The 24,019-nt window shown below is 40.2% G+C and overlaps 2 protein-coding genes across 2 annotated transcripts in view; one reads left to right on the top strand and one right to left on the bottom strand.

The window, feature by feature from the left end:
- Window positions 1–356: 356 nt before the first annotated feature.
- On the top strand, window positions 357–8,173 carry LOC110383146 (sorting nexin-16). Its single transcript, XM_021343885.3, has 2 exons — window positions 357–604; window positions 3,252–8,173. Exon 2 carries the CDS (start codon window positions 3,266–3,268, stop codon window positions 4,076–4,078), a length of 813 nt encoding a protein of 270 aa, XP_021199560.2. The 5' UTR covers window positions 357–604; window positions 3,252–3,265; the 3' UTR covers window positions 4,079–8,173.
- A 324-nt stretch (window positions 8,174–8,497) lies between these two features.
- Window positions 8,498–24,019, bottom strand: part of LOC110383521 (zinc finger protein 354A) — a 30,711-nt gene continuing 15,189 nt past the window's right edge. Inside the window, exons 9-13 of the mRNA XM_064043236.1 lie at window positions 23,595–23,705; window positions 22,890–23,093; window positions 15,692–15,803; window positions 15,011–15,118; window positions 8,498–14,509 (exon numbers count right to left, since the gene is read on the bottom strand). Coding sequence (XP_063899306.1) covers window positions 14,309–14,509; window positions 15,011–15,118; window positions 15,692–15,803; window positions 22,890–23,093; window positions 23,595–23,705 — 736 coding nt within the window. The 3' untranslated portion in view covers window positions 8,498–14,308. The remainder of the gene's footprint in view (window positions 14,510–15,010; window positions 15,119–15,691; window positions 15,804–22,889; window positions 23,094–23,594; window positions 23,706–24,019) is intronic.

The raw sequence follows: 24,019 nt of genomic DNA, 5'->3' as shown, positions 1-24,019 counted from the left end.
TATTGTGTATGACGTACTCCGCATGCTTAAAAGAATGAAAAACATGAGTTTTTCTATTGTAAACTGGACTAATATAATTTAAGATTCATCTAACAACATCTTAGATGACATGGAAACAGTATGGTAACGAATCAAAATGAGCACATAGAAGTTTACCATTCTATTTTGCCTCAACTACTTTTGAATCAACAAGTAGCAAAAAAAAATCTGTGAGTAAAGAAACGTGACGTTGCGTTCCAAGTTCGCGCAGAAGCATCTTTTTCTTATCTTATAACTTGTCTCAGTTTCTCTTTGAGTAATATGTGAGATAGCAATATATGAAAATGCTAGAAATCTTATTTCATAGAGAAAGCAAGCTTTCAAAAAAAAAGTGTCAAAAATTAGTAATTTTACAAAACTCATCGCTATACGTTGTATTTTGCGAAAAATATTGTTTATTTGACTAACTTTTACCGTATTAACGTTAAAACTACGTTTTTAAGTTAGTGATTGCTCATTAAGATAACGAAACAGAGTGTTGGAGTTAAATTTAATATGGTTTAATAGTGTAATCTATCTTTGTTATGAGCGATATGGTTGGAGCATAACTTCACGAAGAATCGCAGTAAGTACTATTGTACTTTAATTGGCTTGAAGGTTGACTCCTGTTAATTCTGTCAACCTAGTACCAATGACTAATCTTTGTCACACTAAAAGAAATATTTAAAAATCTTTTATTTTGTGAAATACGTGCGCTAAAACAGAAAGCCACTTTCGAGTTTGAAGTTGTTTACAAAATTTTCTTCGAAACAGTGATAAGTTATAAATTATGGCGCAAAAAAAACCCTAAGACGACCCACTGACCAAAAGTATGTAACTCTTATATCACAATTTTACTGTGACTGGTCTGTAAAATCTTGGACAGAAAAAAAAATAATATTAATAACCAAATATTTATCTATACTTAATAAAATAAAGAAGATTTTCTTTTGTTTTGGGTACTGAAATTATTGTAGAACATTAAAAATGTTGTTTGATACATATTAGGGTCGCTACAGGCTTCTAGTGCATCTGTTTTTTGTACACAAACCATATAAGTATATTTATCTGTCATAAACATATATCGGGTGTGTTGTACATAATCACATTAAATCCTATCACATATACTTTGTGATATTCTATGGCGAATTGTAAAAAAATAAACCTAATCCATTCAGTGGTTTAGCAATAGGAGTCATTTTTCGTTTTCATAAACCCGATAGATGTTAAAGTCGTGGTGGCCTAGTGGGTGAAGGACCAACCTCAAGTATGAGGGCACGGGTTCGATCCCAGGTCAGGCAAGTACCAATGCAACTTTTCTAAGTTTGTATGTACTTTCTAAGTATATCTTAGACACCATTGACTGTGTTTCGGATGGCACGTTAAACTGTAGGTCCCGGCTGTCAGTGAACATCCTTGGCAGTCGTTACGGGTAGTCAGAAGCCAGAAAATCTGACACCAGTCTAACCAAGGGGTATTGGGTTGCCCGGGTTACTGTGTTGAGGAGGTCAGATAGGCAGTCGCTTCTTGTAAAGCACTGGTACTCAGCTAAATCCGGTTAGACTGAAAGCCGACCCCGACATGATTGGGAAAAGGCTCGGAGGATGGAGGATGATGAAACCCGATAGATGTAAATGGTAGTGCGATCTTGAATGTATGATTATGACATCATTTGGAACTATAGAAACCTGTTTTTCCAATATTTACATTAGCATTGACATTAACTTATCTAATGACATCAGTATTTATTTATTCATATAAAAATAATTATGTATTTATTGATATTTCTAATCTAAACTAATGCTTTATATATATGTGTCTGATAAAGTGAAGATGCATGTGCTATGTTATTAACCAGGTACTAAATCTTATTTTAATACTAGCTGTATTCCCGTGGTTTCACCTACTTCCCATAGGAACCACCGGGATAAAATATAGTCTTATGTTACTCGAGAAGCCTGAGGCTTTCAAATCATCATCATCATCCTCCTGCCTATCCCAATTTTATTTAGGGTCTGTGCAGCATGTTTTCCCTTCCATACTCTTCTATCTGCCGTCATCTCACAAGTAACATTCTCTCTTACCATATCGACTTTCACACAATCCATCATCGTTTCTTTGGTCTTCCTCTTCCACTATATCCGTCCACGTTCATACTCATCACCTTCCTCACAACATGACTCTCATTCCTCCGCATCACATGCCCATACCATGACAGCCGGTTTCCACGCAGTTTCTCTGTTACCGGCGCCACTTTCAAACTTCCTCTTATAGGTGTAGTGAGAGTACAATAAAATTAATTAATTGAAATTAGGGCTGCCATCTCGAATTTCGACAAACCCGGACAAATATGAAAAAAACCCGGACATTTTACGTAAATCGCATTTTTTCCCGAACGAGTACGATTTTTTTTAAACAAAATAATACCTAATTTGTAATCCATTTACTTTTAACATATACTTAAATTCAATGAGGTGCTTCTTTATGAGAAAAGTGTCCGGGTTTTCCCCGGACACTTCTTGAAACCCCGCTCGGACGGCCCCCGGACGGCCTCCAAACGAGGACAAATCCGGGGAAACCCGGACGGATGGCAGCCCTAACTGAAATGTTAAGAAATTAAAATACTACCTTACACTTAGTAACAACTGGGTGATTTCAAAATGAAAGTAGTGTGTTTATATTTACTTTTTAGAAAGATAATCTGGGTCATTGTTGTATGAAGAAAGTGTAACATGTTTTAATGGTCAATTACTGTTAAGTTTTTTAATTAGGCGTGAATTTTATTTGCACTAAACTATACTCAATTTGAGAAATAATAATAATATTGATAGGACTTTTTCGTATACCTATAGACGTTATAATGCGAATTTCCGCTAAATTGTGACATACATTCAGGTCAAAGGTACAAACACTTTTTGTTAAAGCCTGCAATAAAAAACTGTACAGGCTGCTGCCTCTTCTCACACAGAGAAGGATTGAGCATTAATCACCACACTTGCTCAATGTGGGTTGGTGATTTCAGACTTTATAGTCCAGGTTTCCTCAAGATGTTTTCCTTCATCTTTTTATGAGCCATTGGTGTCCAAAATATACATACCTACTTAGAAAGTACATTAAAACTTAGAAAAGTTGCATTGGTGACTGAACTGGAATGGAACCCACACCCTCATACTCGAGAGGTTAGTTCTTTACCCACTAACATTGTAATAAAATATATTTTTTCCTAATTTCAGATAAACAGTACAAAATGGATTTAGTACAAGCAAATAACAACCGAGACGGTATGAATAACGAAGTTTCTTCAACATCCAGCGAAGACACGCAAGCCCCAGTTAAAAGATTCACAAAACTATACAAGAAACACTATAAAAATGACTCCGCTTTGTCTGACAATGAGATGGAGCCCCGCAGAAACAATATGCAGGCCAGAAATCATTATAAAAGCACTGGGAATTTAAACGAAGGGTACCGTGACTTTAGAACTATTCAAAACAGTATTAGTAATATCGATTTAAGTTTACATGGTGAAGAAATTAAGAAATATGAGTCGCTACAAATTCCTATAGTTGGGTATGAAATTATGGAAGAACGGGCCAGATTCACTATATACAAATTAAAGGTTGAAGATGACAATAGTGACCAATCCTGGTTAGTTTTTCGTCGATACACAGATTTTGTAAGACTATACTCAAGAATAAAGGCAGAGCAACCAAATTTGAACTTACCGTTGCCTGGAAAACGGTGGTTCAGAGATAATTTTGAACCTGCATTTTTGGAAGACCGAGTTAGAGGATTACAGATTTTTGTCAACGCTATACTGAGTAAGTTGCCTAACCATCCAGTAGTTAGGGAGTTTTTCTGTCTTGACGAGCCTCCGCAAGTGTTTTCTTATCAACCTGAGGTCCAAGCGGTTTATGGGGCCTTAGAAGATTCTATAACAACCTTGAAAATGCAGTTGAAACAAAAGGATGCAACTATTATGCATTTGCAGAAAAGGTTGGCTCAATTTGAAGCTCAGGTCAAAAATTGTGGCAGTTGCAGTACAAATCTTTCTATATAGTAGTTTTTACAGGTTTTGATAAATATAGATGAGGCAGTTTTTGTGTGCCTTGGTGTTTTACAATGTGTAATATAATAAACGAGTCTATATTACATTTGGGTCGGCACTTTACTGAAGTTATATAAAATAAACGGGTATGATTTAAGCTGTCATCAATTTAATTCATTTTGTGTTTCTTAAATAATAGGGTTTGCCCTCAAAATAGTAGATTTGTCACCAAAATGTATCACCAAACAATATAAAATCAATTCCACAATAAATTACCGAAAATCATGGAGATATGGGGTCAAGTACCAAATAAATGGTTTTGTATGTATTATAATAGGTTTGTCCTAATAGTATTTAGGCAAACTAATTTAAAAAGATCACCAATAAATCATATATTATATCACTAGAAAATTTCATGAATTGTAATAAAATGTAGGGTGGTCGTCATCATCCTTTCAACCAAAAGAGTCTACTTCACTGGCCATGTGCCTCCCCCAAGGGTCTTAATTTCCACAGGTAGGTAGTATAAATATATTTAAATTAAATTTCTAGCTGAATAGTAATTATAACACTTAATTAAAGTCAAAATAAGCATCGTATGATCGTACCTACAACCAACCTACAACCCATTCGTTGAGGCCCGAAAGCGCGCCAATTTGTCCCCCTTCCGTTCCTCTTCCCTTTGAACATATTTTCATTAAAAATAAACTGATGTATTAAATTGGTAACGAATACATTATTTTAATAATTAGACATAATAAAATGTAACTACTGTATTGGTGACAAAATAACAAATAAAAAGCAGTCGCAGTCAGGGATCGATTAATCGATTTATTTGGTGACAGATCTACCATTTTGAGCACTAAGCTATTATTTAAGTAATAAAACTATTATTATAAGAACGAAGTTTATATTCATGTAATGCACTACAATTTTATTGGTGATCCATCTCATATTTTATATATTATATTGACAATAATTTGGTAATTCATACATGAGAACACTCTTTGTTTATCTGAGAACGAAAATATTTCGTGGCGATAAATCTATTTATTAGGTGATACAACTTGATGACAAAAATAAATTTTGGTGACAAAAAATATAGTTCCCAAAATAAACTACTGCTTAAAATAATTATTTCGTTGATTAGTTAATTATTACTTATTGAATTTTGACCGCATTTTAAGCCTTTAGTTTACTGCCTACTCAAATAGAGTACCTATACATACATAAGTTTTTTGTTAATTCGGTATTTTCTAGAAAAAAACATTTAAAATACCTGAATTAATACAGTAGAAACCAACGAAAATGCCTCAATCTGTATACAATTTTATCGTTATGCTCGGTAACTGGGTTGAGGAGGTCAGATAGGCAGTCGCTCCTTGTGGCACACTGGTACTCAGCTATATCCGGTTATACTGGAAGCCGACCCCAACATAGTTGGGAAAAGGCTCGGGTATGGTAGTATGTTTGATTCTTCTATTATATTACATGTTTGTAACTTTATGGAATTCATATATTTTGTACAAATTTTATTGATTAGTGGTACTCATGTAAGCTCACTGTTATATTGTCGTTATTATACATAATATTATAGTTAACATATTATGATTAATTTGAGTAGGCACTCAAGGTAAGCAATCTTGAATTCTTGATACGATTTCTATAAAAAAATATTTTGAAAATAAATCCTAACTAATATTATAAATGTGAAAGTAACTCTGTCTGTCACGCTTTCACGTCTAAACCACTGAACTGATTGTAATAAAATTTGGTACAGAGATAGAGTTGACCTTGAGAAAGAACATACGATAATTTTTATCCCGGACTTTTGAAGAATTCTCTTGGAAACGCGATATAACCGAACTCTACGCGGGCGGAAGCTAGTTTAAAATATGTTTAAAAATACACTAATAAAAATGACTTGATAAGCCATTAAGCAGTAGTTTATTTGTTTAATAATGTATTTGTGTAAAAAGTCAAATCAAAATTGTTTACCTTTAAGTGCGTACTCAAATGGATTGTAGATCATTTAATTTATGAAATAAACAGTTCAAAAAGCAGCTAGATTTAGAATGTGCTGTCTATATATTTTTTAGTCTGTTATTGAAAATTCACGTGTGGCCTAAATATTTTTTGAATGAAATTGAAATATTAACCAAAAATGAATTTTTTTTTTGAGTTTATAATATTATTGTTGGTACTGTCAAAAGTTACAGATTTTTTCATATATTTAGGTGCTTAGTTCGTCACATATAAAAAATTATATTGCATTTAAACAAATAAGGTACAAAGATTTTGTTTTATGTTAATTTAAATTACACAATGTATGCTTATTAAGAATAAAGTATAAAATTATAAGTTTGAATTAGGCAATAAGCAGTATATAAACTGTTACGTCCATTTAGTTAATAAGTTATACCATTTAACTATAATGATAAACAGGGGCCCGATTCTCCTAAGTTAATAATGTCAAAATTGAATCGCAATAGCAGTTTTAACCATATCGGGCATTCTGCTACTAATATAAGACCAATCGTATTCCAATGACATTTGATTGGTCTGCCATTTTGGTCTATACGGTAGTTTGCTCTACAATCGTATTGCAATTGTAAATAATTTACAGACAATATGATTCATTATTGAATCACAGAAAAGGATAAAATCGTTTATTTAAAAGAAAAAATATCGGAATGCCACATACGCTTCAATCGTAATTGAGTTGTGATTGGATCTCAGTCAGATGTGAATCGTATGTCGCTTAAGTAAAATTAGTAGAATCGAGCCCCAGTCGAGTATTTGACGCCCATTGGTCAAATCTCCAATTTGACAGCTGAAAATGGATTGGTTATCATTATAATTTTAAGATGGCGGGTGAGCCAAGTACATATAGGTACGGCTCTTTCGAGAAATAAAATATATATATCCAAAAAAATATTGTGAGAAAGAAAAAGGTTTTACATATTTACAAACGAGCATTTCAAAATGTTAACAGGTCATTATTTTCTGTGATAAATAAAGTATAAAACATTGATTTTTATAGTAATAGTTACTACTAGTACTAGACTAGTAGTAGACTGGAAGCCGACCCCAACATAGTTTGGGAAAAAGGCTCGGAGGAGGATGGATGAGTTACTACTAGTAAGTTAGATATAAAAGCACGTTAAACTGTAGGTCCCGGCTGTCATTTTAACATCTTTGGCAGTCGTTACGGGTAGTCAGAAGGCAGTAAGTCTGACAGCCAGTCTTACCAAGGAGTATTGGGTTGCCCGGGTAACTGGATTGAGGAGGTCAGATAGGGCAGTCGCTCCTTGTAAAACACTAGTACTCAGCTGCATCCGGTTAGATTGGAAGCCGACCCCGACGTAGTTGGGAAAAGGCTAGGCAGATGATAATGAGCAATAATAGTGCCTTAGTTATTTCGATCGAAAGTGGACCATATTGCTTAGAACATAGTGTTTAATATTGGGAACCGTGGCTTTTTTAATTGAAAGACCTCTATTAATGGCTGCGGGATTGTTCGCGCGAGTTACCGCGGCGCTGGTACATAAAAGGCTTAAGAAGGAACATGGTGGGGTTAAGTCAGTAATGGCCTTACTACAAAAACTTTAAACCCTGTTTTACACTTGTCTAATAAAATTTTGGTTGCAAAATGAACCATATGTCAACGTCATAATTTGACATTTTTTTAGACAAGGCATAAACTGACGTTTAAAAGTTTTTGTGGTAAGACGGTTTGAGTCTGACACTCCCTCACGCTGCACCCACAGCGGGAGGGGTCATGTAAAATATATCCCGTCCATGCAAAATATTGAATTGATTTTCAGGAATAATATACAGATTCATTTTTATCTATGTGCGAGAGGTAGTTGCTTCGAAAAGCGGGCCGAAGCTAGTATTAGTATTTCGTTCAAATTTAAAACCACGGTTCATATAATTTGCTATTATAATGTTGTAAATAGTTGGTATTAATATAATTATTTGATATAATAAACAAATATTGTTCAATTTTAATAACATTAGAAGCAACCGGTTTGCATGTTATTAGCTAAGGTAATGAAATATGTCATTATTATTGTTTAAATTTTCAATAAATTTATACATTATATCTTGTTGTTTTATTTTGTTTGTAAAGGAACATATATAATTGGCAGTTTTGTATGAACTCACTAATCATGGTCAAATATAAAATGTGATTTGAAAGTTACACTATTTCATTGATTACACCCGTGCATCGGAGAGCATAATTACTGTCCTGCTTGTCATCTCTCCCCGGTGGTGTCGGATTGTCGTCCCATCGCGCTATGAGAGTGAAGGAATAGTGAGTGCACCGCAGTCCAAGCAAATGTGCGCAGCTGGCTAATCTCCTTATATGAGAACAGCTACAGTGGCCGACAATATAAAGGAAAGACAAATAAAACAAGTAAACGTATCTATAATTATTAATTTATTTGTAAATAAAATATATTTTATCATAATGTCGTAAGTTGCACTTCATTAATATTCTATGCATAGTTCCAATGCAAGGTTAAAATTTATATAAGGCTTTAACATCGCATCGCTCTATTAAATAGGATTATTTCGAACACATTGACATAAAAAAGTATCGACATTTTGGGTTAGTAGTCAGTTCGCCCGAAAATATGAATCGCGACTTTCTTAAAATATTATATTTTCTGTACGTAACTTATGTGATTTTATAGTGAGAGAATTCCAAAAATGCTAGAAATGGGTTCTGTTGGTTATCCTTTAACACATTGGCTATTATTTTTCTCAAGATATTTGTGTGAGAATTGCCTACTACACTCTTGAAGGATCCCATTCGCCTACTATAATTTTGCATTTGTGCAAGTTGCCTACGTAAAAATAATTCTTTTAGGCTAAGAACTCACGGAGCGATTTTGAACCGTGCCCGCCGCGGTGGCGGAACTGCGTTTTTATTTCCAAACTCACGAGACCGGTTATTTGCGCGGTTACACAGCCGTAGCGGTTGAGATTATCGCCCGCAAACGTGGCGGGCAATGATCGCAAGACGCAAGACGGGCAGCCTCTGCGCTACTGCGATCGCCGGCCAATCGACCGCGGAACGCGCGGGCGCAACCCGCCGAGGCTGCGGGTGACCGCGGCCCGCGCGATTCTACTAGTTGCCCGCCGGTGCAGCGGGACCCGCAAACAAACGCGCAGACTGCGGGCGTAAAACGCGTCGTGAAATGTGCTTTAATTTTTTACATGTATATCTGCTTTCTACAGAAGCTACGCGCCCGCAGCCGCGGCGGTCGCGGGTGAAAATCGCTTCGTGAGTTCTTAGCCTTAAAGTCGCGATTCGCACTTGCGTGGGAGTAAAATCCGTGCGAATTGACTACTAACCACATTTTATTACAAAAACTTATGAGCCTGTACAAAAATCATCTAACTCAAACTATGCGACGTAATATGTAGTTTTGTACTACAGCACATCAACCTACCTTAGTCAAATTTCTTCAGTAGATTTTCAACCTATCTAAATATCGTGTGCGTTCGCGCAGCGGAATGTTGTTGAATTTAAAGATTTTAATTATGCAGATAATTAGTGTAAGACGTCCTATAATTGTGTATGGTAAATAAAAATTTGTGTAAGCAGCCATTGTGGAGAAATTCACCAAAAACAGATTCCGCTGGGCGAACGTTGGCGAACGTTGTCCTGGCGGAACTTTTTTTAATCCATAGACTTTAGAAGAAAAAAGATGTGTCCGAAAATTAGTGTGTATTTGTGTATAATTGATTATGTATGAATGAAATCAGTGCATGCATAAACTTCGGAGAAATTCAAGTTTCCGCTACGCGAACGTTTGGCCATTAGCTAGTTTTCATACAAAGCGCTTACATAGAGAGCTGTAGATTTTTACATACGTTGTTTTGAATTTGTTTATATTTGTTTAAAAAACAGATTTAGAAAAAGTCGCAGGATTTAAAAGATAAAAATATAAACGTAAAATACACTTATTAGGTCTTAGTTCTTAAAGTATGCAGTTTGGGGTCTAGATTTTCACGTTTACACAAAACCTTGTAAGTGTCTCCAACATGTTGCCAAGTATCAATGATGTTTCGTTAGTAATTAAAAAGTTATAGGATATTTTACCATGAACAGATAACTGTTTACAAAGCAGTCGAATATCACGACGTTCTAAAGGAATTGCATGGTAAAATGTATGCCAATAATTAGTTTAATCATTCAACTATTCACTTGCAAAATTTCATGTCATTAAATTCAGTAATTAAAGAAAGACAATTATAATACTGACGGAGCATCGAAACCCTACATAATCCGACCAAGTTCGGATAGCTACAAAAAAGCGGCTGTGCCATATGTCTAAGCAACGTTCTTAACTTGGTAGGTTAGTATTTATTAATATGGTACAGTTGCGTACACAAGCGTTAGGAAAAAATAAAACAATTGTAGTTCTTGATTGAAAAATATTTTTTTAATAATAATGCCACTATCTACGATAAAAATAAATTTTCAATTAACAAGTACTTCTCTATTTAAATATCCGTGTACAAAAATATTTTTATTATTATTACTTACATAAATTACTTGACTACGTGATTAAAAATAACGTTAATAAACGTTACGTATTTTAACTAAAATGTCGTAGATAGTGGCATTATTATTAAACAAATATTTTTCATTCAAGAAATGCAATTGTTTTATTTTTTCCTAACGCTTGTGTACGCAACTGTACCATATTAATAAATATACTAACCTTACAAGTTAAGAACGTTGCTTAGACATATGGCACGGCCGCTTTTTTGTAGCTATCCGAACTTGGTCGGATTATGTAGGGTTTCGATGCTCCGTCAGTATTATAATTGTCTTTCTTTAATTACTGAATTTAATGACATGAAATTTTGCAAGTGAATAGTTGAATGATTAAACTAATTATTGGCATACATTTTACCATGCAATTCCTTTAGAACGTCGTGATATTCGACTGCTTTTTAAACAGTTATCTGTTCATGGTAAAATATCCTATAACTTTTTAATTACTAACGGAACATCATTGATACTTGGCAACATGTTGGAGACACTTACAAGGTTTGTGTAAACGTGAAAATCTAGACCCCAAACTGCATACTTTAAGAACTAAGACCTAATAAGTGTATTTTACGTTTATATTTTTATCTTTTAAATCCTGCGACTTTTTCTAAATCTGTTTTTTAAACAAATATAAACAAATTCAAAACAACGTATGTAAAAATCTACAGCTCTCTATGTAAGCGCTTTATATGAAAACTAGCTAATGGCCAAACGTTCGCGTAGCGGAAACTTGAATTTCTCCGAAGTTTATGCATGCACTGATTTCATTCATACATAATCAATTATACACAAATACACACTAATTTTCGGACACATCTTTTTTCTTCTAAAGTCTATGGATTAAAAAAAGTTCCGCCAGGACAACGTTCGCCAACGTTCGCCCAGCGGAATCTGTTTTTGGTGAATTTCTCCACAATGGCTGCATACACAAATTTTTATTTACCATACACAATTATAGGACGTCTTACACTAATTATCTGCATAATTAAAATCTTTAAATTCGACAACATTCCGCTGCGCGAACGCACACCTAAATATCATCATTCTCCGAGCCTTTCTTCCAACTATGTTGAGGTCGGCTTCCAGTCTAATCGGATGCAGCTGAGTACCAGTGCTTTACAAGGAACGACTGCCCTGTCTGACACTCTCAACCCAGTTAGACAATCTTATCTCAATAGTGGAAGGTTAATGTTCGATTGGTAAATTTTGGGTTGCCCGGGTAACTGAGTTGAGGTCAGATATTCAGTCGCTTCTTGTGGCACACTGGTACTCAGCTGCATCCGGTTAGACTGGAAGCCAACCCCAACATAGTTGGGAAAAGGCTCGCAGATGATGATGATGAAATTTGTCAGATTACAGGTTGACCTGCTGTCTATACATTCGAGTTTATGATTTTTTTTAATACTTAGCAACAATAGCAAATACATATTATAGAATAACATTATCCTAAATAACACTGCATTTAGATATTTTTTTATATAAAATCGAGACAACTATTTACATAGCAATAAGTAAATAAGCCATACTTATACTTATTTGAGAGACAATTCTGTACAATCCGTGTATGTATTATTAGGTATAGTACATACACGGATTGACAACATACAGAGATTCCATTTATGTCATCATCACCCGAGTATAGTTACAAAAACACTAACACCCAGTTTCTTCATCAAAAGTAAAAGTCAAAGTAATGTCTAAAGTAAAAGTAACGGTCAAATTCATTTTTTCTATTGGTTTTGCTGTCACTTTAGCCTTGAAAAAACTAATTTGACCGTTACTTTTACTTTAGACATTACTTTGACTTTTACTTTTGATGAAGAAACTGGCCGTAAGAAACTAAACAGCCTTACTACAAAAACTTAAACATCAGTTGAACACTTGTCTAAAAAGTGGCTGCAAAACGGACCTTATCTGAAGGTCATAGTCTAACATTTTTTTAGACAAGTGCTTTTAGACGTTTAAAAGTTTTTGTGGTACGACAGATTATGTTTCTATGACACAAAAATTAAAAAATATATATATTATTTCATGTCAGGAACTCTAAAATAATTAAAAAATTGCCATCTTCTAAGGTACATAAATATAGTCACTTTAAAAAAAAACGTATTTTTTGGGAAAGTTTCAACCAAGCTAAAAACATTGGTATTTCAAAATTCATATAATTGTTACCTATCATATCACGCATTTATAGTCATTATATTATATATCCTTTCGAGTTTCATTTAAAAATACTGTTTTTTTTTGTATTAACTTGGCTTTGAAATATCTTGGAAGACTTGCATCATTGACACTCCGTTTGAATAGACATTTATGAGATAAAAAATCTTGATATTACTTTTTATTAAAAAAGACTCTGTTTCAATGTAAAATCCGGTTAAAATTCAATATAATTACAATAACTCAACCATTTGAATCATTTAATATGTATTTATCAGTAGCTGTATGTAATTTTTCAGTTGTGTTACCTACCACCCATAACCAAAGTTAATTAATTTTACAACTCCTAGCCTGACTTTCTAGCTGACACTTTTTAGTTGCTTAAGTATGTGTAATGATGAATTGCATCAATCAAATGTTTGCATGCCAAAATGGTAGAATGTACTAGGATGCTTCAACATTTCTGTAAACACCTTATTGTAAATACCTACATTCTGAGCAAATAAATGAATATTATTATAATAACTTAGCATGGGGCTAACCAACCGTGTGTGAAAAGGTGTCCCGACATTATATTATTTGTGTAAAAAGTCCTATCAAGATTATTTACTTTAGTTAAGTGCCCACTCAAGTGTACTATAGGTACATTTTATTATCAAATAATCGTCTCAAATAAATACAAAAAAAACTTATTCTATTACAAACGAACACAAACATTTAAATTATTTACAGCAGTTCTGAAACTAGTCTATTGTATTCATTTAGCCAGTTTCTTCATCAAAAGTAAAAGCCAAAGTAATGTCATAAGTAAAAGTAACGGTCAAATTCGTTTTTCAAGGCTAAAGTAACAGCAAAACATAGGTATAGTTAAAATCGTGAAAAACTAATTTGGCAGTTACTTTTACTTTATGACATTACTTTGCTTTTACTTTTGATGAAGAAACTGGCCGTAAATTGGGATACTATACAGTGGTCGTTTTCAATATTCTATTCGGTAGATTTTTAATTATATAGCTTCTGCGATATTTTCGAAAATTTTGCCAATTACAAGATAGGAAATGACACCATGATCGGTAAGAAAATTGCATCAGAGAGCATGTTACTGTCCTGCTAGTGATCTCTCTCCGGTGGTGTCGGATTGTCGTCACATCGCGCTATGAGAGTGAAGGAATAGTGAGTGCACCGCAGTCCAAGCAAATGTGCACAAACTATAATATGTCCTGCGCAGCTGACTGATCCGACTGTGTTTCGATGACGTTAAACTGTAGATCCCGGTTGTCATTGAACATCCTTGGCAGTTGTTACGGGTAGTCAGAAGCCAGTAAGTCTGACACCAGTCTAACCAACGGGTATCAAGTTGCCCGGGCTGAGGAGGTTAGGCAGTCGCTCCTTGTAGCACACTGGTACTCAGCTGCATCCGGTTAGACTGGAAGCCGACCCCAACATAGGCTTGGGAACATGCTCAGGGGATGATGAGCTGGCTAATCTTCTTATATATATCATGTTCACACGATTCTCTCAATTTTACAGTGCTGTACACTGTCTTGCATGTACTCAACATGTCGTTTTGCAGGAAACACTTTATGTACTCTCTTTCTATGTGTATATAAGGATGCTTTTTGCTTGAAAGTCTGTTGACATATGTCACAGGATAAAGGTCGTTCGCCAGAGTGAATTACTTCGTGCTGCGTGAGAGCTTTTTTGTCCTGAAATTGAAGAATTAATGAATTAGTATATAAAATCTGTGTGATCTATACTAATATTATACAACTGAAGAGTTTGTTTGTTAGCTTGAAAGCACTAATCTCAGGAACTACTGGTCAGATTTGAAAACTTCTTTCAGTGTTAGATAGCCCATTTATCGAAGAAGGCTTAAGGCTACTTTTTATCCAGGTTCGTGCAGAAATTTTCACGGGAGGCGGGTGAAACCGCTGACAAAAGATAGTATTACTATATGCAGAAAAGGATGGATGGATTTTGATAAAACATGCTGTAATCTATATTAATATAATGAAGAGGAAATACTTTTTGTTTGTGGGTAAAGGCTCCGAAACTTCTGAACCGATTTTAAAAGTTCTTTCACAGATGGAAAGTTACACTCTTCCCGAGTAACATAGGCTATATTTTATCCCGATATGGGCAGTAGTTCCTTCGGAACGCGGGGGAAAGTAGCTAATTTATAATATCAGTAAGGATTTGATACTCACAGTGAATGCCTTCCCGCATTCTTGACATATGTGGTTCCGCGGTTTCTCTTTCTTTTGTCCGTGAACTCGCATTAGATGCTTTTCTACGTTCGCTCTTGATGCTATTGGCTGGAAATAAATAATATGTTTCATTAAGAGGCATCAAATCAAACATCAAGGAAAGCAAAGTAAAAACTTTTAATTAAAATCGTTCTAGTTTTTGAATTTTTTTTTAAGCATCTGAATCGATTTTGATGACAAGCATCTAAGAACCACCATTAAAAAAACAGCTGTTAATTTAATACTGCATCGCAGTTGGTTTAACCGTTTACAAGCTTCAGTGCCACACACATACAGTTGACATTTTGTATGAAGCAAAAGCTGTTGTGGTGTAAATTATATTTACTTTTCAATAATTTTGATTTTATTCTCCTACAGCCTTACTTATAAACGTGAATTAAATAATAAGTAATACTTAAGGGCTGTTTAAGAAACTTCTTACTTATAAACGTTTCTTAAGCATGTCTTAACTAACATTTAATTAAGTAGTGATTAGTTAAAATGTTGCTTAGAAGGTGATTTTTATAAGTAAGGGGGCTATTTTTTAATTAAATTTTAATAAAAATAAAAAAATCTGGTAAAAAAATTGCCACGATCAATTTGAGCTACTTCTTTTACCAAAAGTCGGTTAAAAAATCTCACCTTTTCACAAATAGGGCACTTGTGTACAGTTTTTCCGAGATGTTGGTAGTTAAAATGGTCCTGCATCGCTTCTTTAGACGGGTAGCCCTTGTTGCACATCGGACACGGGAATCTGTGAACGAATACATATTATATTATATATTTTTTGCGTATTTAATGCGTCCTCGCAAAAAAACGTCGTGGTGGCCTAGCTGGTAAAGGAACAACCTTTCAAGTAGGAGTACGGCTCGATTCCAGGTCAGGCAAGTACTAATGCAACTTTTCCAAGTTAAGTTAATCCAACTTAGCAAGTACATACGTACTTGCTAAGTTTTTATATCTTCACACGGCGTTTATTTTCTCGTATACCGTATACGAGATTGTATCGAATAGAGTTGTGACAACAGAATAATGTGAAAACTTGAAAATTGTTTACACGGCGTTCATACGGGAAAATCCCGTGTTCGAGAAATATATTTTAAGTTAAAACCGTATACGTGAAAAAATCGAATCGAATGGTCGCCGTGTGAACGTGGCCTTACTGTTTCGGAGGGCACGTTTTAACTGTGGATCCCAGCCATCATTTAACAAGTCATGATAAGATGGTCTTCCATCCACCTTAAAATCAATCGATCTATGCGGTATTTACTTAGCCACGAGCCCCCTGTCTAAGAAGCCACGAGCGCCCTTTCTAAGTGACTAAGTGGCCACGAGCCCCCTCTAAGTAGCTAAGTGGCCACGAGCCCCCTCTAAGTAGCTAAGTGGCCACGAGCCCCCTCTAAGTAGCTAAGTGGCCACGAGCCACCTTTAAGTATCTAACTAGCCACGAGCCCCCGTTAAGTAGCTAAGTAGCCACTCGCCCCCTTCCTAAGTAGCCACTCGCCCCCTTCCTAAGTAGCCACTCGCCCCCTTCTTAAGTAGCCACTCGCCCCCTTCCTAAGTAGCCACTCGCCCCTTCCTAAGTAGCCACTCTTGCCCTTCCTAAGTAGCCACTCTTGCCCTTCCTAAGTAGGCCCGGGGGGGGCTACAGCAGTCACGCGTGACTCACTTGAAGACGTGTTCGCTGGCATGCGCCCGGGAGTACTTGAGATGCGCCTGGTACGTGGCTAAGTGCGAGAACGTCTTGTTGCAGTCCACACACGAGTAGCGGCTCTTGTTCTCATGTCGCTGTATGTGCTACAAGATCATCCGCCTAGCCATTTCCCAACATCCCTACTGTAACTTAGCCTAGAGCCCACTGTCTAAGTAGCCACTCTTGCCCTTCCTAAGTAGGCCCGGGGGGGGCTACAGCAGTCACGCGTGACTCACTTGAAGACGTGTTCGCTGGCATGCGCCCGGGAGTACTTGAGATGCGCCTGGTACGTGGCTAAGTGCGAGAACGTCTTGTTGCAGTCCACACACGAGTAGCGGCTCTTGTTCTCATGTCGCTGTATGTGCTACAAGATCATCCGCCTAGCCATTTCCCAACATCCCTACTGTAACTTAGCCTAGAGCCCACTGTCTAAGTAGCCACTCTTGCCCTTCCTAAGTAGGCCCGGGGCTACAGCAGTCACGCGTGACTCACTTGAAGACGTGTTCGCTGGCATGCGCCCGGGAGTACTTGAGATGCGCCTGGTACGTGGCTAAGTGCGAGAACGTCTTGTTGCAGTCCACACACGAGTAGCGGCTCTTGTTCTCATGTCGCTGTATGTGCTACAAGATCATCCGCCTAGCCATTTCCCAACATCCCTACTGTAACTTAGCCTAGAGCCCACTGTCTAAGTAGCCACTCTTGCCCTTCCTAAGTAGGCCCGGGGCTACAGCAGTCACGCGTGACTCACTTGAAGACGTGTTCGCTGGCATGCGCCCGGGAGTACTTGAGATGCGCCTGGTACGTGGCTAAGTGCGAGAACGTCTTGTTGCAGTCCACACACGAGTAGCGGCTCTTGTTCTCATGTCGCTGTATGTGCTACAAGATCATCCGCCTAGCCATTTCCCAACATCCCTACTGTAACTTAGCCTAGAGCCCACTGTCTAAGTAGCCACTCTTGCCCTTCCTAAGTAGGCCCGGGGCTACAGCAGTCACGCGTGACTCACTTGAAGACGTGTTCGCTGGCATGCGCCCGGGAGTACTTGAGATGCGCCTGGTACGTGGCTAAGTGCGAGAACGTCTTGTTGCAGTCCACACACGAGTAGCGGCTCTTGTTCTCATGTCGCTGTATGTGCTACAAGATCATCCGCCTAGCCATTTCCCAACATCCCTACTGTAACTTAGCCTAGAGCCCACTGTCTAAGTAGCCACTCTTGCCCTTCCTAAGTAGGCCCGGGGCTACAGCAGTCACGCGTGACTCACTTGAAGACGTGTTCGCTGGCATGCGCCCGGGAGTACTTGAGATGCGCCTGGTACGTGGCTAAGTGCGAGAACGTCTTGTTGCAGTCCACACACGAGTAGCGGCTCTTGTTCTCATGTCGCTGTATGTGCTACAAGATCATCCGCCTAGCCATTTCCCAACATCCCTACTGTAACTTAGCCTAGAGCCCACTGTCTAAGTAGCCACTCTTGCCCTTCCTAAGTAGGCCCGGGGCTACAGCAGTCACGCGTGACTCACTTGAAGACGTGTTCGCTGGCATGCGCCCGGGAGTACTTGAGATGCGCCTGGTACGTGGCTAAGTGCGAGAACGTCTTGTTGCAGTCCACACACGAGTAGCGGCTCTTGTTCTCATGTCGCTGTATGTGCTACAAGATCATCCGCCTAGCCATTTCCCAACATCCCTACTGTAACTTAGCCTAGAGCCCACTGTCTAAGTAGCCACTCTTGCCCTTCCTAAGTAGGCCCGGGGGGGGCTACAGCAGTCACGCGTGACTCACTTGAAGACGTGTTCGCTGGCATGCGCCCGGGAGTACTTGAGATGCGCCTGGTACGTGGCTAAGTGCGAGAACGTCTTGTTGCAGTCCACACACGAGTAGCGGCTCTTGTTCTCATGTCGCTGTATGTGCTACAAGATCATCCGCCTAGCCATTTCCCAACATCCCTACTGTAACTTAGCCTAGAGCCCACTGTCTAAGTAGCCACTCTTGCCCTTCCTAAGTAGGCCCGGGGGGGGCTACAGCAGTCACGCGTGACTCACTTGAAGACGTGTTCGCTGGCATGCGCCCGGGAGTACTTGAGATGCGCCTGGTACGTGGCTAAGTGCGAGAACGTCTTGTTGCAGTCCACACACGAGTAGCGGCTCTTGTTCTCATGTCGCTGTATGTGCTACAAGATCATCCGCCTAGCCATTTCCCAACATCCCTACTGTAACTTAGCCTAGAGCCCACTGTCTAAGTAGCCACTCTTGCCCTTCCTAAGTAGGCCCGGGGCTACAGCAGTCACGCGTGACTCACTTGAAGACGTGTTCGCTGGCATGCGCCCGGGAGTACTTGAGATGCGCCTGGTACGTGGCTAAGTGCGAGAACGTCTTGTTGCAGTCCACACACGAGTAGCGGCTCTTGTTCTCATGTCGCTGTATGTGCTACAAGATCATCCGCCTAGCCATTTCCCAACATCCCTACTGTAACTTAGCCTAGAGCCCACTGTCTAAGTAGCCACTCTTGCCCTTCCTAAGTAGGCCGGGGCTACAGCAGTCACGCGTGACTCACTTGAAGACGTGTTCGCTGGCATGCGCCCGGGAGTACTTGAGATGCGCCTGGTACGTGGCTAAGTGCGAGAACGTCTTGTTGCAGTCCACACACGAGTAGCGGCTCTTGTTCTCATGTCGCTGTATGTGCTACAAGATCATCCGCCTAGCCATTTCCCAACATCCCTACTGTAACTTAGCCTAGAGCCCACTGTCTAAGTAGCCACTCTTGCCCTTCCTAAGTAGGCCCGGGGCTACAGCAGTCACGCGTGACTCACTTGAAGACGTGTTCGCTGGCATGCGCCCGGGAGTACTTGAGATGCGCCTGGTACGTGGCTAAGTGCGAGAACGTCTTGTTGCAGTCCACACACGAGTAGCGGCTCTTGTTCTCATGTCGCTGTATGTGCTACAAGATCATCCGCCTAGCCATTTCCCAACATCCCTACTGTAACTTAGCCTAGAGCCCACTGTCTAAGTAGCCACTCTTGCCCTTCCTAAGTAGGCCCGGGGGGGGCTACAGCAGTCACGCGTGACTCACTTGAAGACGTGTTCGCTGGCATGCGCCCGGGAGTACTTGAGATGCGCCTGGTACGTGGCTAAGTGCGAGAACGTCTTGTTGCAGTCCACACACGAGTAGCGGCTCTTGTTCTCATGTCGCTGTATGTGCTACAAGATCATCCGCCTAGCCATTTCCCAACATCCCTACTGTAACTTAGCCTAGAGCCCACTGTCTAAGTAGCCACTCTTGCCCTTCCTAAGTAGGCCCGGGGCTACAGCAGTCACGCGTGACTCACTTGAAGACGTGTTCGCTGGCATGCGCCCGGGAGTACTTGAGATGCGCCTGGTACGTGGCTAAGTGCGAGAACGTCTTGTTGCAGTCCACACACGAGTAGCGGCTCTTGTTCTCATGTCGCTGTATGTGCTACAAGATCATCCGCCTAGCCATTTCCCAACATCCCTACTGTAACTTAGCCTAGAGCCCACTGTCTAAGTAGCCACTCTTGCCCTTCCTAAGTAGGCCGGGGGCTACAGCAGTCACGCGTGACTCACTTGAAGACGTGTTCGCTGGCATGCGCCCGGGAGTACTTGAGATGCGCCTGGTACGTGGCTAAGTGCGAGAACGTCTTGTTGCAGTCCACACACGAGTAGCGGCTCTTGTTCTCATGTCGCTGTATGTGCTACAAGATCATCCGCCTAGCCATTTCCCAACATCCCTACTGTAACTTAGCCTAGAGCCCACTGTCTAAGTAGCCACTCTTGCCCTTCCTAAGTAGGCCCGGGGCTACAGCAGTCACGCGTGACTCACTTGAAGACGTGTTCGCTGGCATGCGCCCGGGAGTACTTGAGATGCGCCTGGTACGTGGCTAAGTGCGAGAACGTCTTGTTGCAGTCCACACACGAGTAGCGGCTCTTGTTCTCATGTCGCTGTATGTGCTACAAGATCATCCGCCTAGCCATTTCCCAACATCCCTACTGTAACTTAGCCTAGAGCCCACTGTCTAAGTAGCCACTCTTGCCCTTCCTAAGTAGGCCCGGGGCTACAGCAGTCACGCGTGACTCACTTGAAGACGTGTTCGCTGGCATGCGCCCGGGAGTACTTGAGATGCGCCTGGTACGTGGCTAAGTGCGAGAACGTCTTGTTGCAGTCCACACACGAGTAGCGGCTCTTGTTCTCATGTCGCTGTATGTGCTACAAGATCATCCGCCTAGCCATTTCCCAACATCCCTACTGTAACTTAGCCTAGAGCCCACTGTCTAAGTAGCCACTCTTGCCCTTCCTAAGTAGGCCCGGGGCTACAGCAGTCACGCGTGACTCACTTGAAGACGTGTTCGCTGGCATGCGCCCGGGAGTACTTGAGATGCGCCTGGTACGTGGCTAAGTGCGAGAACGTCTTGTTGCAGTCCACACACGAGTAGCGGCTCTTGTTCTCATGTCGCTGTATGTGCTACAAGATCATCCGCCTAGCCATTTCCCAACATCCCTACTGTAACTTAGCCTAGAGCCCACTGTCTAAGTAGCCACTCTTGCCCTTCCTAAGTAGGCCCGGGGCTACAGCAGTCACGCGTGACTCACTTGAAGACGTGTTCGCTGGCATGCGCCCGGGAGTACTTGAGATGCGCCTGGTACGTGGCTAAGTGCGAGAACGTCTTGTTGCAGTCCACACACGAGTAGCGGCTCTTGTTCTCATGTCGCTGTATGTGCTACAAGATCATCCGCCTAGCCATTTCCCAACATCCCTACTGTAACTTAGCCTAGAGCCCACTGTCTAAGTAGCCACTCTTGCCCTTCCTAAGTAGGCCCGGGGCTACAGCAGTCACGCGTGACTCACTTGAAGACGTGTTCGCTGGCATGCGCCCGGGAGTACTTGAGATGCGCCTGGTACGTGGCTAAGTGCGAGAACGTCTTGTTGCAGTCCACACACGAGTAGCGGCTCTTGTTCTCATGTCGCTGTATGTGCTACAAGATCATCCGCCTAGCCATTTCCCAACATCCCTACTGTAACTTAGCCTAGAGCCCACTGTCTAAGTAGCCACTCTTGCCCTTCCTAAGTAGGCCCGGGGCTACAGCAGTCACGCGTGACTCACTTGAAGACGTGTTCGCTGGCATGCGCCCGGGAGTACTTGAGATGCGCCTGGTACGTGGCTAAGTGCGAGAACGTCTTGTTGCAGTCCACACACGAGTAGCGGCTCTTGTTCTCATGTCGCTGTATGTGCTACAAGATCATCCGCCTAGCCATTTCCCAACATCCCTACTGTAACTTAGCCTAGAGCCCACTGTCTAAGTAGCCACTCTTGCCCTTCCTAAGTAGGCCCGGGGGGGGCTACAGCAGTCACGCGTGACTCACTTGAAGACGTGTTCGCTGGCATGCGCCCGGGAGTACTTGAGATGCGCCTGGTACGTGGCTAAGTGCGAGAACGTCTTGTTGCAGTCCACACACGAGTAGCGGCTCTTGTTCTCATGTCGCTGTATGTGCTACAAGATCATCCGCCTAGCCATTTCCCAACATCCCTACTGTAACTTAGCCTAGAGCCCACTGTCTAAGTAGCCACTCTTGCCCTTCCTAAGTAGGCCCGGGGCTACAGCAGTCACGCGTGACTCACTTGAAGACGTGTTCGCTGGCATGCGCCCGGGAGTACTTGAGATGCGCCTGGTACGTGGCTAAGTGCGAGAACGTCTTGTTGCAGTCCACACACGAGTAGCGGCTCTTGTTCTCATGGCGTTGGATGTGGTACAAGATCATCCGCCTAGCCATTTCCCAACATCCCTACTGTAACTTAGCCTAGAGCCCACTGTCTAAGTAGCCACTCTTGCCCTTCCTAAGTAGGCCCGGGGGGGGCTACAGCAGTCACGCGTGACTCACTTGAAGACGTGTTCGCTGGCATGCGCCCGGGAGTACTTGAGATGCGCCTGGTACGTGGCTAAGTGCGAGAACGTCTTGTTGCAGTCCACACACGAGTAGCGGCTCTTGTTCTCATGTCGCTGTATGTGCTACAAGATCATCCGCCTAGCCATTTCCCAACATCCCTACTGTAACTTAGCCTAGAGCCCACTGTCTAAGTAGCCACTCTTGCCCTTCCTAAGTAGGCCCGGGGGGGGCTACAGCAGTCACGCGTGACTCACTTGAAGACGTGTTCGCTGGCATGCGCCCGGGAGTACTTGAGATGCGCCTGGTACGTGGCTAAGTGCGAGAACGTCTTGTTGCAGTCCACACACGAGTAGCGGCTCTTGTTCTCGTGGCGTTGGATGTGGTATTTGAGCTGGATGACTCGAACCATCTTGTGGCAGATCGGACATTCGGAGCGGGGTAGCGGTCCTTCGTGGAGCCTGGAAATAAGAAATACAATTGTTAATAGTTGGTTTTGGTAAATTGTGGGGTTTTGTAAAGTTGGAATTCTTGAAAGTGCATGTTTTTGAAAGTAAAATAATAAATAAATAAAATGTAAATATTATAACAAAAATAAATATATAGTGGTTGTTCGACTTTCACGAAAAACTGTTACAGGGATTTTGATGAAACGTTCTATAATATTTTTGTGACATTTTACACTTAGTAGGTTTCAGAAATTTTAGAGTGAATATATAAATCACTAGTAAAGTAGCTGAAAAATTTGAACTCGCTCCGCTCACGCCTTGTTTTTCACAAGCACTTTTTAACCTATATTTATAATTCAAACCCCCTTGAGCCGAAGCTAGATCCACCTTTATATAAAAGCCTAACAGTTACTATATCGTAGATTCCAAGAAATCACAAACATACACACCCACCACTTTCACCAAAAATTTGTGGTATTTACATAATAAATATTAGATAATAATTATAATTACTTAAGATGCGTCGCCAAAGTAGTTCTGTTAACAAATCTCTTCTTACAGTGGTCACATTGTAATCCTTCTCTATGGTATCGAGCCACGTGGTTCTTGCGGGCGCGGGAATTCCTGTAAATAAAATAAATATTATAAATTGTATTATTAATCCTTGTGTACTAATAAAAAAATATTTACGAAAACTTAACGCATAGACAGCAAAACTGTCCAAAAATAATGTCGAAACGCACATACGGTTCCATAGCATTTTGTATAAAACGGCAAAAGTATAATTTCTGTTGTATACGAATGAACTATACATTTTATTTGGATGTATTTATGTGTTTAAATAAGTATTATAAAAGTGAATATTAAATGAATCTACTAATTGCCATTATCAATATCCAGCTTAAAAGACTAAAATGACGTTTGTTGTATTGTATGTA

This window comes from Helicoverpa armigera, chromosome 31 (assembly GCF_030705265.1).
Source record: "Helicoverpa armigera isolate CAAS_96S chromosome 31, ASM3070526v1, whole genome shotgun sequence".
Classification (NCBI taxonomy): domain Eukaryota; kingdom Metazoa; phylum Arthropoda; class Insecta; order Lepidoptera; family Noctuidae; genus Helicoverpa; species Helicoverpa armigera.
This window is presented reverse-complemented; position numbering and strand designations above follow the sequence as displayed.

Coding starts and splice junctions, on each gene's coding strand:
- LOC110383146 (XM_021343885.3), top strand. CDS start 3,266: ATGGATTTAGTACAAGCAAATAACAACCGAGACGGTATGAATAACGAA.